Here is a 14,836-nt window from a genome sequence, read left to right on the forward strand (position 1 = left end):
AATATAGCTACAACTATATTTATTTTCTTCTTCATGCCCAAATTTACTGGAGAATGGAATGTGACAACTGGTGTAAGCGTTAGTTATTATAACAATAAATGATCATCTATGATTCGCCTAAACCTTACAAGCGTACTATAGCTCTGGATAACAGATGGTGACGTTTACCAAGCTCAGTGGTACTCAACTGAGTAGCCACTGAAGACTGCAGAGAAGAGTAAGCCTCTGAAACTGACCTACAGGTTGTGAAGCAGAAGTGCAGCCGAATAACGCATGTGGTAGCGTTCTGGCTGTTGCACTGTGGACATGTTCTCGGCTGGCCACACAAAGGGTTTGCATGGTTGAAGGACAAGGAATAGGACACAATACAACGCACACATTTACAACACATGCCATTACAACGCAGTCATTACAACGACTGGGTTGTTACGACGCATAGCATTACAACGCAAGTCATTACAACAACTTGCTGTAGGGGGGCGGTGGAGTTTGGAATAGTATAATTTACTATTCCAACTCCAGTTGTGCAACAGAAGGGAAGGAGTTGAATTTAAAATCCATCAGCTTCTGCATTGTAACGGCTTGCGTTGTAACGGTATGCGATGTAACAACGCAGTTGTTATAATGACCACGTTGTAATGGCATGCATTGTATCGACTTTGTTGTAAATTATGCTTCTCGTGGACAAGACATGTATGTAAGTGGTGAAGATATGGGTATCAGAGCTGGATCAAGTATGATCTCTAAGCGCATTCATTAAATCAGCCTAAAATGAAAAGGTGTGATACTTGCTCAAAGGTTGCCTTAAGGGGGGTCGTGCTGCCCTTGTTGTCATAGACCTTCTCGGTCACCACCTCCGGCTGCATCTCCAGGACCTTCCCGAGGTCCGTCAAGAATTCGACACTCAGCACCTTCTTGATGGTTTTATCGTCTGCAAACGCCAAACATTTATACTTGTGGTAGTCGCAACCCAATTTTCTCGCTCTTGTCAACCAGGGCTCATCCTTGTTGGTGGGTGGTCGGGCTGAGTATATGACCCCATCATCACGAGAAACACACCACAGATTCCCATCAGAGCTGAATCCGATGAAGTAGCTTATCTGATCCCAACCACTGGCTCCAACGACGATGCTCTGTGCCACCCAGTTGCCGTCCGTGGTAGACAGGGATTGATTTCTTCGAAGTGATCCTTCGTAAACACCCCACATGCTGCCATCTGGGTCATAGCACAGCGCATCAAACAGTTGCCATCCGCTGCCACATATCTTAGCTGCCTGGCGAAAGATCCAGGGCACCTCTGCGTGTTCAGGCTCAGGCCCCGTGTACCAGGCACCGGCTTTGGTCACCGCAAAGAGTTTACCAGTGGGACTGAAATAGAGGAACTTACACTGGTCCCACCCACCTTTGCCGACACATTTTGCCTGAGAAAACCAGTCGCTCCATGGCGTGCAAGGTGATGGTCCCTTGAAGAGCTCATCTCCCCGCACAACAAACATCTGACCTTTTGGATTGAAGAAGACATGGCTGGAATTCTCGAGCTTCCCCAGGAGCTTGGCTCGCTGATGGTAATCATCCTCACTTGAAAGGGGAGGCAGACCGATTCTGCAGTTGTTGTCATTATCAATGGTGAACAGGACGGTCTCTAGGAAGCAAAATATAAACACCTGTTACTCATTCACCCTTCCAGCAGCTTGGAAAAGTTGGTGTGGCAATAGAGAATCCTCCCGGCCTTCCCCCTCATAGCACCTCCCCTTGAAACCACATTGCTCTGGTATATGTCAGGAGTAGTAAATACAAATACAGAAGTACACTGATAACCACATGACTGGATTTCGCTCCAGTTTACTTTCTGGCATTGCCAGACCATTCCTTGCCATACACTGCCACTGCCTTTCTTCTGAAGAACGTTGGTATCTTAATGTTTATTACAATGGACATATGTCATAGATTGGCTGTTTGTTGTAAGCTATTCTAATGTAGGCATGACTATAATACAACTATATTTTTTCTCTAATATTGGATACTCCGGCCCAGATTTTCTAAGAACTTGCGTTAACTGTATAATTTCTTAAGCTTATTTAGTTTAAGTTGGGTTTGTATAGAAAGAATAAAGTTTTCTTAACTATAACTTAGCTTTACCCTTGGCTATTTTCATTCATTTGAAATGGTTTTTATTTTTGTAATAAAACTCTTAGTGTCAAGAGTCATCAAATGGAGTGTTGTTAAGTGCACTGTCATAGAGTATAGTAAAGGACAGTGTGGTACAGCGTAGTGTCATAAAGTTAGTGTTCTGGGGTAGAATACAGTGGTGGGGAGTGGCGATGCATATAGTGGAGTAAAGTGTTTTTTAATAGACTGGCGTGGCGTGTCCTATAGTGAAGTGGAGTAGTGTGTTCAGTCGAGTGGCATGTTGTACAGTACAGTTGAGTGTCGTTCAGTGGGGTATCTTCAACTGTAGTGTCTAGGAGTCGAGTGTCATGGAGAGGAGTGATATCAAGTGGCATAGAGTTGAGTAAAGTGTCATAGAATGGCATAGAGTGGAGTAGAGTGATGTACAGTGCAGTGCAGGGGCATACAGTATACTACGGTGTCTGGCAGTGGCATAGAGTGCAGTAGGGTGGTGCTGAGGCAGTTTTATGCTGTAAAGTTGAGTGTTGTAGAGTGGAGCCGAGTACATTCGAGTTAAATCCCTCCCCCCTCTGACACTCCTGAATAATTCTTTTAAACTGGGCCTGCTTCCCAGCTCTTTTAAAGTCGCTGAGGTGGTGCCTATTCTTAAAAAACCCAACGCTGATCCATCTGTTATGAGTAATTTTCGCCCCTTAGTAAAGTCCTTGAGTCCCATGTCACAAACTCCCTGAGTCTTTTTATCGAGCGTTCACAGTTCCTCGATTCCCAACAAGCCGGTTTTAGACCCGCCCACTCCACTGAGTCGGTCCTTCTCTCAGTGATGGAGGAACTGCGGAGGGGAGCTGACTCCAACATCAGTCAGGTCCTGGTACTCTTGGATTTGTCGGCCGCCTTCGACACAGTCGACCATGATATCTTGGTCGACCGTGCCAGGGAGGCCGGCATCCAGGGATTGGCTCTTAATTGGGTCTGCTCTTTTTTGAGCAACCGTTACAAGGCTGTCCATCTCTCCCAGTTCTCTGCTGAGAAAGTTGGGATGACTTGCGGTGTCACACAGGGCTCTTCCCTTTCCCCTCTCCTTTTTAATTTGTACCTGACCCCCCTCATCCGCTCTTTAAGAAGCAGCAAGGTCACCGCATTTAGTTATGCGGATGACATTCAGCTGATCTTCGACATCAACCCATCAGAACATTCTGTTTATAATTTTCAGTCCACCTTGTGTCACATCAGTGACTAGATGGGGGCAAATCACCTCTAACTTAACCCCGATAAGACTGAGCTGGTTCTTATCGGGGTGCTTCTAACCCATGGAGGTCTCATTTCAGGCCAACTAGTTTGGGTCTTCCCCCCCCTCTCCCCCCCCTCCCTACCAACTCAGCAAAAAGTCTTGGGGTGATCATCAGCAACGATCTCTCAAAGAAGCCCCAGATCAATGATGTAGTCTCTTCCAGCTTCTTTCATTTACGCAAAATTCGTAAAATTGCCCGTTTCCTCACTACTGATGCCCTCACCTTGACCCTTTTGGCTTTGGTTATTTCTAGATTAGACTACGCCAACTCCCTCTATGCTGGCATTCCCACCTATCAATTGAATAGACTACAGCTGGTTCAGAACCAGGCTGCACGGTTGATTTTTCACCAGCCCAGTCATCAGCATGTGAGTCCCCTGCTGGAGACCCTCCATTGGCTCCCGGTAGCAGAACGCTGTTATTTTAAACTAGGCTGTATCATCTTCAAAGCCCTAGCTGGTCTTGGCCCGTCATTCATCTCTTCTTTACTTCACCATATTGCTCCCCCCCGCAACCTTCGTTCTTCCCACCTGGCCCTACTAAAGACCTCTGCTTTTAAATGCAAGAAATATGGAGGGCTTAGATTCTCCTTTCTAGCCCCATCCTTTTGGAATGCACTCCCCTCAGAATTTAGGTTTACTGTCTCCTACACCCACTTTAGGTCCCTTCTTAAAACCCACCTGTTCCGTAAAGCACACAACTGAGTTCCCTCCTGATCTGCTATCTCATGCTCACAGCGCCAAGAAACCGTCAGGTGTGAGTCGCACTTAATAAATATTTTTACATAACATAACATAACATTAAATACAGTGGTGTATAATGGGCTAAACTGCCATACAGTGTAGTAGAGTGGCAAAGCATAAAGTGAACTAAAGTATTATATAGTAGAGCGGTGTCTCGTATTCTCCACTGCTGTGGAGTGTAGTACACTTTAGTGGTGTAGTACACAGTAGAGTAAAGTCTTATAGAGTGGAGTGGAGTGGCATGTCGTACAGTGGAGTGGTATGCCATGTTGTAGAGTGTGTGGAACTGTCATTCATTGGATTACAGTGCAGTGGTATAGAGTAAAGTGTTGTATAGTGTGGTGAGGTAGAGTGTGTTGTACAGTGTGCTATAGTGGAGAGGAATATAGTGTTGAAGAGTGTAGTGGCATACAACGTCGTTGAGTGTAGTGGCACTGAGTGGAGGGGAATACAGTGGGAAAGTGTAGAGTAGAGTATCATAGAGTAGAGCGGCACCCAATGGAATAGCATACAGTGTAGTGGTGTATAGTGGAGAAGAGTACAGTGCAGGGCCGGATTGGCCATAGCGGGCATCCAGTGTTTCTCCTGTAGAATGGAAGAGTGGGGGCCGGCTTTGTAGCGGTCAAGGCCAGTTTTGCAGCAGTGTTGCAATATCAGCTCCTAGTAACAAAATCAGCAGTGCTTTACACTTGCCCCCACCCCTCTTGGGGTCTGGTCCGACAAAATTTTCAGGGTTGCTTTGGGTTCCCAGTCCGGGCCTGGTACAGTGGAGTTGCTTATAGTGGAGTGGCATTGACTGGACTGGTGTACGGTGAAGTGGAGTAGAGTGGAATGCATACAGTGGAGTGGGGTACTTTGGATTAGCATACAGTTAAGTGTTATAAAGTCAAATTATTTGGAGGGTGAGTGGTGTAGAGTGGAGTGCCATACAGTGGCAAAGCAAAGATTGGAGCTGCGTACAGTGCACTGCCATAGGATGGAATAGTGAACAGAGCAGTAACGTGTAGTCGAGTGGCATTGGCGTACACTGTAGTACAATACAGTGGAGTGGCACACAGTGGAGTAGGGTAGAGTGAGATAGCATAGAGTGGAGCAGCATAGAGCTGAGTTGTTTACAGTGGAATAGCAGAGTAGATTGCCGTCGGCTGCAGTAGAGTGCAGTGGAGTGTCGTAGACTGAGGTGGCATACAGTGAATTAGCGTACAGTGGAGTGGCAGTGAGTGGAGAGGTGTACAGTGGAATAGCACAGAGTGGAATGGCATGGAGTGGAGTGGTGTAGAGTGAAGTGAGGTAGTGAAGTGGAGAGCAGAATTGTGCCGTAGAGTAGAGTGACATACAGTGGAGTAGCATATGGTGAACTAGCATACTTTGGGAGGCATCCAGTGGCGTGCCTTACACTAGAGTGCCATAGATTGGAATAGCATACAGTGGAGTGGCTTAGAGTGCAGTGGTGTACAGTGGAGTGGCTTACAGAGGAGTGGGATACAGTGTAGTTGCATATATTAGAATAGCCTAGAGCGGAATAGTTTACAGTGCAGTGCCGTACAGTGGAATAGTGTGTAGTGCAGTGGTGTAGAGTGGAGTGGCATACAGAGAAATGGCACTACCTCTAGTGTCAAACACTGAAGTGGCATTGATTGGAATAACATATAGTGGAGTGAAAAAGAGTGCAGTGTAATACAGTGGGGTGGCATACAGTAGAGTGGGGCATAGAGGAATGCCGTACAGTGGAATAGTGTACAGTGAGTGGCGAATAGTGGAGTTTGGTAGAGTGGAGTGGCAAACAGTTGAATAACGTAGAGTTGAGTGGCCTAAAGTGTAGTTGTGAGCAGTTAAATAGTTTAAAGTAGAGTGGCATACAGTGGAGGGGGGCGCAGTGGTGTGATGTTGAGTTTAGTTGTGCAGAGTAGAGTGGTGTACAATATCGTAGCATACAATGAAGTGATGAAGCGTGCCATAGAGTAGAATGGAGTGTGGTAGAGTGTAGTAGCATACAGTGGCATACTATAGATTGCAGTGGCATAGAGTGAAGCAGTGTACAGTGGAATGAGGTACATTATAGTGACATACAGTAGAATAGCGTAGATTGGAGTGCTGTAGAGTGGAGTGGTGTAAAGTGGAATGGTGGGTAGTGATGAGGCATACAGTGGAGTGGCATAGAGTGGGATAGAACACAGCCGGGTGACTCAGAGTGGAGGAGCGTAGATTGGAACAGCATATAGTGCAGTGGAGTACAGTGGAGTGGCATAGAGTGTATAAAGTACTGTGGAGTGTTGTAGAGTGGTGTGGCAAACAGTGGAATAGCATAGTGTAGTGGCGTAGAGAATAGTGGCATAGAGAGGAATGGCATATTGTGAAGTGGTATAGAGTAGAAAAACTTTGAGTTTACTGACATGCTGTGTAAGGATGTATGATGGAGTGGTGTATAGTGGAGTACCATGGAGTAGAGTGGTGTAGAGTAGAGTGATTTACAGTGGAATAGCATAGAGTGTAGTAGCATGGACTGTGAGGATTTAGAGTGGAATGGCGTAGTGTGGAGTGGCAAAGAATGGAGTGGTGTACAGTTTAATTGCATACAGTGGATCGTCGTAAAGTGGAGTGGAGTAGAGTGGAGTGGCATACACTTGAATACTGGGTGGGGTACACTGAAGTGGCGTATAGTGGAGTAGCATAGAGTAGAAAAGCATAGAGTGGAGTGTCGTAGAGTTGAATTGTGTACAGTAGCATACAATGGAGTAGCATACAGTTGAGGGGCACACAGAAGAGTGTCTTAGAATGGAGTTACGCAGAGTGTAATAGCTTACAGTGGAGTGGTGTGGCATGGAGAGGAGTGGAATGGCATACATTGGATTAGAGTGGAGTGTGATGTAGAGTGCAGTGGTGTAGCCTGTAAAAGAATAAAGTGGATCTGTGTAGAGTGGAGTGGCATAGAGTGAAGTGGCGTAGAGTGGAGTGTGGTAATTGAAACAGATTTATTATGAAAGTGTTTGAACGGATGCAGATTTAATGTGTTAGGAATATACATTATGAGGTTTATATTTTAATTTGTGTTAGTATGTCTGAAAAGTGTAAGTAGTGCTAAAGTTATAAGTCTGAAAAGAACATAGTTAGATATTGTTCTGTGGTATACCACAGTAAGTTTGCAGTATACTGAGGTACATGCAGATGATAATTCAGCATGTGATTTGCTAATGGTTGTGTTTATTAAGGGTAATATTCAGCCATGTAATTTTTCTCACAGTTGGGCTATATTCTGGGTTTGCGACAATCTGGGTTCAGATAGAGTTCCAGAGGGAAGTGTTCTAGCTGAAGAATTCCACTTCTGTTTTGTCTGTGCTGAGTTTCAAGTGGTTGGTTTTCATTCAGCTGTAGACTCCGGACATGCATGAGGTGAAGGTAGTCCAGATGTTGGATGTTTTGTCAGAAAGTGACAGGATACGCCTGGTGTTTTTGGTTTAGGAAATTATGTTGATTTAGTTGGATGGGATGATGTTAGTGAGCAATGCCATGTTTGAGTTGAACAGCATGGGGCTGTGTGATGATCCTTGGGGTACATCGCAGATTAGTTTGGTGGCAGCTGAGATGTAGGATGCAGCGCTGACTGAGTACGTGCAGCGAGGAAAGACCAGATCCAGTCAATGGCGAGGCCTTGTTGTAGGAAGCTGGCTCTGTATATACTATACAAAAATGAGGTATAGTGTGCAGAGTCCAGTGGAACACCAAAGGTAGGCAGAGGTAAAAGTAGATAGCACCATACTCTCTATTTGTGGTAGTGTGGGCGAGCAGTAAGGCTTTATCAGAGGGTAGTGTTAAGCATTTGTTGCACACACTAAATGAGCAAATGATTGCACACACTCAGACTAAACTCAGACCAATTTGCTTTGTTTAAAAATATTATTTAGTTATACTTACTTCTTAGAACCAAGCAAGCCTGGCACAGGTAAGTGATTTATACTTTGCAGTAACAATACAGTTTGAATTGCAGTTGAATATATACTTTGGTTTGGTGACAGTAGAATTACTGGAAATGCAATACCTTGAAATATTGTACATACACTTTATAATGACTTTTCAACAGCAGGTCATATAAATTACTTTGCAGATTACTTTTCTTACACTGTGTAGTATACCTGGATACTGCACTGGGACATTTCCTGTAAAAAGGTTCCTAAATGTGTTTTGGTTATTTGTACACAGTTGTGTAAACTTTTATAGATTTTCCAACTCAAAACTTAGAAACTTTTTCATAAAAAACGGTTGATGTTATCCTATGGGAGGAAATAGAGTTATCGGTTAACAGGTAAGTACTTTGTTGGGGGAATTGGTTTTCTGGGGTTAGACTCAGGGGTCTCCCAGGGTCTAGGATGCACTCTCAAAGCACCCTCAGCAGCACTAGGGCAGCCGGGTGCAAAGTGCTGAGGCCCCTTTTTTTTCCAATGGAGGACAGGGCGCCTCTGGTTGGTGGCTTCTGAAGCACAGGCCACAAGGTTGTGGGAACAAAGCTCCTGGACATTAGCTCAGGGCAAACGGGTGTTCAAGTTAGCACCAAAAGTACACCCTCAGCGGCACTATGGCGGCCGGCTGCAGGGTGCTCTTTTGGCGCCGGGTGCCCAGTTACTTTTATTGGGTATTCTGTGGTTTGTAAAGACACTGCAGACTTGGGGGTAAAAGACTTTGGGGAGCAACCACCTCTTGGAGATGTAAGTTGGGATGCTGGGGTTGGCTAGACACCGACGGTTGGGCTACCTAAGGCCGTGGGGCGTCAGGTGCAGAGGTGTCTTTTAGGGTAGGATCTTCTTACTAGCTCCTGGTAGTGGTTAGCGGGACCCTCCAGATTGAGGTGCAGGTGTTGGCTTGAGGTTTGAAGCAGGTCAGGGATCACTGGGACTGGGCTCAGGATCACCAGGGAGACCTCCCCGTGGTGTTGGGTCACTAGAACTCAAGCTATGGGCGACGGGTGCAGAGTGGTGCAGACTCAAGGATTCCGCCAGAGCTGGAGTCTGTGGGTGAACAAATCCAGTGTTCGCAGGAGACATAGTCTTTTCTATGGAACGTGGGTCATGTCCTCTGGGTTCTTGAGGTTTCTGGCTGCAGGACAAACCGGAGTTTTGCTTCTGCAGGTTCGAGGTGGGGACCGGCTGGTAGGGCTGTGGCCAAGTCAGTGAGCGCTCTCATCTTCTTACCTTAGGCACGGCTGTTTGGTCCTTCTTCTTTTTTTCTTGGTTGTTGCTTGTCTCAGGAGGTAAGGCTCAAGGGTGCCCCAAAATACTAGATTTAGGGGTGTTACAGGTAAGTAAAAAGTTGGGACCAATGGGTCCCTTCCTTGGGGTGGGAACATCCCGTATTATGCCATCCTCCAGTGGGATGGTGGCATATGCCTCACTCTGGTTGGCTTGGCCCCCACCTGTAAGGGCAGGGACTGAGCATTGTGTTTCACCCCGCCTCCTCCACTGGAGGGATGGGGCTGGCAGAGGTGGGCATTCCTCCCTTCCTCACTTGGTTTTCACGCCGATTCTCCTTCCCAAAGTGGGGGTCAGAACCGGTGGTGACCAGTTGCTGGAAGCAGCAAAAGGCCTGGGGAAGATCACAAAGGCGGCACCTCATCCCAGGATGTGCATTGTTTCAGACCCCTGAGAGCAGCAGGCTCTAGACCCAAGGGTCCAGAAACATGTCTGATGGTGCCATCTGGGGAGCAGCCACTCAGCCTGTACACTGGTGTTAGGCCATTTTTCAACTGGCATTTTCATTAAATCCCACACTGGCATCAGTGGGTGTTTAATGTGCTGAGAAGTTCGCTACCAAACTTCCCAGTTGTCAGTAAAGCAATTATGGTTTGTAATGACAAACTCCCAGCATAATATACTCTTAATGGCATTACTGCACCTACAGTGTCTAAGAATTGGCTTAGGCACTGTCTGGGTACATGGCTCATGCACCTGTACCCACACCACTGGTGTAATGTACCCAGCTAGAGGTATGGCTTATCAATGTAGGACAGTGGGTTGTAGGCATGGCACACAGGTATGTGTGCCATGTCAACTCTTCACTTTGTTCTGCACCAAAACACGTCTCAACGGGCAGGTAGACTGTAATAGTAGACGGGTCCAGCTTGTGTTTTAATTTGGTGTAGATGTTGCTGTAACCAAAATAGTGGGAGAGCTGGGTGATAGTTCTAGACCTGTAGGTGAAATCCTTTATGGTGCAAAAATGTGTTTGTCCTGTTTTTGATGTATTCAGTCAGTACTGACTGCTTGGTGGATTTGTTTTGCTGGTGGCAGAATCTCGGGCTGATTTGTATTTGCTTTTTTATGTTTCACTGTGGGTCTCTCTCCATCTATGTTCAAGTTGCTTTCAGTGATGTTTGGTGAGTGCTGGTTCTTACATGGCCCAGCTTGCTTCATCCTGGATTAGATAGAGTTAGCGGTTTTGAGCGGAGCTAGGGTGTCAGTGACAGAGGTGATCAAGGTGTTGAAATATTGTTGGATTGCAAGAGATCATCATGGTGTAGTGATCAGTGGATTCAGAGCTCTGTGGTCCTTTTTTCTTCCTTGTTCCATTTTCTTTGCATGATTTTTGCATGTTTTGGTCAGCGCTAGTGTATGACTGCGTGGTCAGTCCAGACAATAGCTTGTTCACCAAGATTTCATTGAAGTTAGTGAAGATGGGGTCAAGGAGATGTCTGGTGGTGTAGGTAGGGTCTTTCACTCATTGGTCAGGTCTACCAAGATGTTGCTGGTGAGGTTCTCCTGGTGGTAATTGAGGCCACTGAGGAGGATCTAAGAGCTGGAGTTCAGCACCATGGGAGCATTTAAGTCTGAGATGGAGTAGCCAGAGTCGGATCATGAGCCAGGAGCCCTGGTGTTCTAGATGGTTACTAGTGGAGGTAACTGAGGAGTGTATCCTTTCTTTGAAGATAATGGCTAGTCATGTACCTTTCAGTGAGTTATGGCCTGGCTTAAGATCTTGCATCTATGGGATGCTAGGTGCTATTGTCTGAAATGAGCCAAGTTTCTATCAGGAAGAACAGGTCTGGTGAGATTTCATGCAGGAGGTCCAGCTCTTCAATGGCATGTTGGCCAATCAAGCCGGTGTTGAGGAGGAGGCAGGTCATAGAATGCTGAGAGTTGCGTGGGGGTGATGTGGATTTTACTGTTGCATATGAGGATGGTGGCAGGGGGTGGATAAGGTTGGGGTGGAGGAGAAGTGACAGGAAGTGCATGAGAATGCACCTTTTGTGTTGGACAGGTAGGCCAGGGTGCTGTTCTGGGAGAAACGTCTGGTGTTCAGGGCTTGGAGAGCTGCTGTAGAGTAGTGTCTGAGAGTGCAGTGGGTATGTAGAGTACCAGGAATTAAGCACTGGGTACGAACGGGCTCAGGCAGGCTTGCCTTTGACATACCAGTGTGGCACCTGTTGTGTGCATCTGCCAAGCACCAGCACTGAGCTGCGACTAAGTAAGAGTGATAGGGTGCAGTAGGCAAAGCTAGAGTGAGAACTAGTAGTGGCAGGAAAGCCTGTGAAAGCATGACATGAGTTAATACATGGGAAGGCCATGGCCTGATGGGTGCCAGTGATTACATCTGGCAAAAAGGGAAGGGAAAAGGACTTTTTCGACAAACCAAAAAACATTAGTGACATAACTGACAAACATATGCAAAATGATTTACAATATGGTTCAACTAGCTCCCTAGGATGCCTTCACAATAATTTTAAATAGGGGGAGTGACTAAAGACCTGAAGGCCATTTATCTGGTTTTTCTAAAAAGTCCTTTTCAAAGTTTGTTGTTATGAATTTGATTATATAGCAGCCATATATATTTTTGACAAGAAGTTCAAAAAATATATCTTTGTGTGAATATAAGTATATTGTGTGGTGTATCTCTCATTCTTGTCATTTAAGATTACATTTGAATTATTTTGATAAAAAATCCTCCAGTGAGGCAAGATTACAGACTGTGTTTGATGTCCTCTCAAAGTCCAATAGCCATTGCATGAGGCCACGCTAAGGGCTGGTTTTGGCACGAAAAAAATCAGATTGGAAGAAATGCAAAATTAGTGGTTGCAGAAGTCTTGTCTATGCACCTCTGTCTGTTCAGGATTTCTACTTTAAGACTTAGGGCACAATTACGATGCGGGCTGAAATGGCTATGACCCTCATTTGTAGCCCTTCAGCCTGCATCATAATTGGTTAGTCGGATTCTTTCCCGAATGACCCATTTTGATGGGGTCGGTCGGAAGGGAATCAAATTTGGTTTCTGAATGGCCCCTGATGGGCTCATAGAGCCAGTCTGTAATTTGGAAAGCCTTTAGCAATCCCTCGCTCGGCTCTTTCTGGTCAAGGAATTACGATGGAAGATTCAGCCTTTCTGTGCCTGCTTTTCCAACACAGTCTATGAGGCACCTATGGTACCCACCTGTTGATCCCTGCACCCGTAGCAGGAACTTTTAGAATGAACTGCACCTCTGCTCGGAATGCATGCTCCAATTGTAAAGTATAGGATTGTGAATGAACAGGGTTCGGTCGCATCCTTCTTGTTGGGCTGGGGCCGATGACTGGAGGTCATTTGGTTCAAGTTACTAGAGATGCCGGATGGACTCGGGTCTGTCCGGCATCATAATCTGGCTCAAATTCCTCCAGTGGGGCAAGCGTCACATCTTTATCTGATGAAGTCACAAGGTCCTGCTGATGCTACAGGTGTGTTAGAAGACTATAAATTCTCTAACTCCCAACTTGACATGCTTTCTAGAACAGTTCCTTTCGGGCTCTTTTAAGGCTCTTAGGACATCAGTGACAGCACCTAGGGTTCAGGTGTCACTCTGTAGCAGAGGTCACAAGCAAGGTTTAGTCCTGATCCAGTTGCTGCAGGTCAGCTGGGTACTTGAGGAAAAAGGCCCCTAGAAGCGTGTTTTGTCCCATTAGCCATACAGGCACCGGCCAACTGACCCTTGGAGTGCACTTCTTTGTCCTGGATACAAGAAGGAGCATGTCCATTTCTTCATGGTTCCTCTCAGATCACAGACCATAGGTCTAGTCCTCTTCTTATCTTCCCAGCTCCAATTTTTTTTCGGGTGCAACATTTATTCTCAGCTTGAGGGTGGAGGTGACACCCGGGCAAACCATAAACAGCATGGTAAAAGTTTCTGGGCTCAACTCTACCCAGTTTTTCAGTAGTTCCTCTATACATTAGTGAACCCAGCCCCAAAATATGATGCAGCAGCAAAATTTCAAGATGGCAAAAGCCACACAAAGTTTAGGCTCTGAATGCTGCGGGGGTATTTGTGAGTGTCATAGGGGAATCACCAGTGTCCTTTCACATCTAATACTAAACTCTACTTTGAGACAGACACTGTACTCACAAAAACCCAGCGACAGATTTCTGCCAGGTCAAAAGCAGGGTCCTTCAGTAACCTGACCGGGATCCACAATTACCCTGCATTCCTGTTTTTCTGCTTTCATGAAAACCCAAGTGCTACATGTGGTGTACCAAACCTGTAAAATAGTACTTAACAGTGTGCTGAGCCCCCACCCTGCATATTCTGTTCTCACGACAGCCTATTGCTTGGTCTTAGGAGGCATCTCACACCTTTTTCTTTACCTATCAAGGCTGAGTAAAGGTTTAGAGCTGGCAGAGACGTAATCTAATTTTTTAAAGTTACTTTTCTTTAATATTTATGAAAAATCTGACTTCATCAATTAATTGGAAGTAAGTAACTGTAAAAAAACAGTTGGGTGATTTCTTGTATTGCTGATCCCTTTCCTGAGATATAGTATTAGTATTTCAAGCTGTACTCTGTTTTTCTACATAGTGCAGCTAGGCCTGCCATAGTGAAAATAGCTTTAGGAGCTTTGTCACTGTAGGTACAGGGTAAAATGTACTTTCTTCATGTCCTGCAATGCATCCTATCTTTTGGGATTAAAGGCTTAAATAGGGGTAACTTAATATCTAAAAGCAAAGTCTTTACGTGCCAAACTGGGTTTTATTTTCACAGGCCACGGTGTAAGCTTACCCTTCAATAATAAGGCTTCCCCTTCTACGCCTGAAGTCATGTTTCCACAGCCACTATAGTGGATCGCACAATACGATAGGCGCTGCAGTCCACTAGTGGCAAATAACTTCCAGGCCATGCTTACAATTTATACACCATATACTAGGGACATATTGGCAAGTAAAATATACTAATGAGAAATGGGTCCGTTTAACTATGTTTGAAAGAGGAGCGCATGTTCTGGTCTACTGATTAGGAGGGGTGAATGGAGTTCTAAAACCAGCAAAAATATAGGGTCCAGCAGAAAGCAAAACATCAAGGATGACCATGGAGAAAAGGTCGATTTCCTAAAGTCTTACAGACTTTTGATACCACAGTGCCTGCAGCCAGAGGTAAAAGGAGGACATGGAACATAATCGCAGCTGCATTTTAAACAAGGAAAACAATACCTGGCTTTTACTTCTTCTGATATTTTTTTCTAAAAGGAAAAGATCAAGAGAAGGCAGATATTTATGGCAAAGTGCTAACTGCTTTTTGGAGTTTTAAATTACATAACACAGATTCTTCTTATATTATTCTTGTTTGCAATGACCCTGAAAAAGCAAGATATCAAGATATCAAGGATTTAAGTGGTTTGAGGGAAAGGCAATGGTTGAACCTTGTTACTATACAGCAACAGGTACTTTATCC

General features: G+C 45.3%; 1 protein-coding gene across 1 annotated transcript in view; it reads right to left on the reverse strand.

Annotated features, from left to right (window-relative positions):
* Nucleotides 1-14,836, reverse strand: part of LOC147725956 (uncharacterized) — a 108,583-nt gene that overhangs the window by 61,462 nt on the left and 32,285 nt on the right. The window contains exon 2 of the mRNA XM_086963403.1: nt 793-1,642. Coding sequence (XP_086819529.1) covers nt 793-1,642 — 850 coding nt within the window. The remainder of the gene's footprint in view (nt 1-792; nt 1,643-14,836) is intronic.

Source organism: Lissotriton vulgaris, chromosome 3_1 (genome assembly GCF_964263255.1).
Source record: "Lissotriton vulgaris chromosome 3_1, aLisVul1.2, whole genome shotgun sequence".
Taxonomy (NCBI): domain Eukaryota; kingdom Metazoa; phylum Chordata; class Amphibia; order Caudata; family Salamandridae; genus Lissotriton; species Lissotriton vulgaris.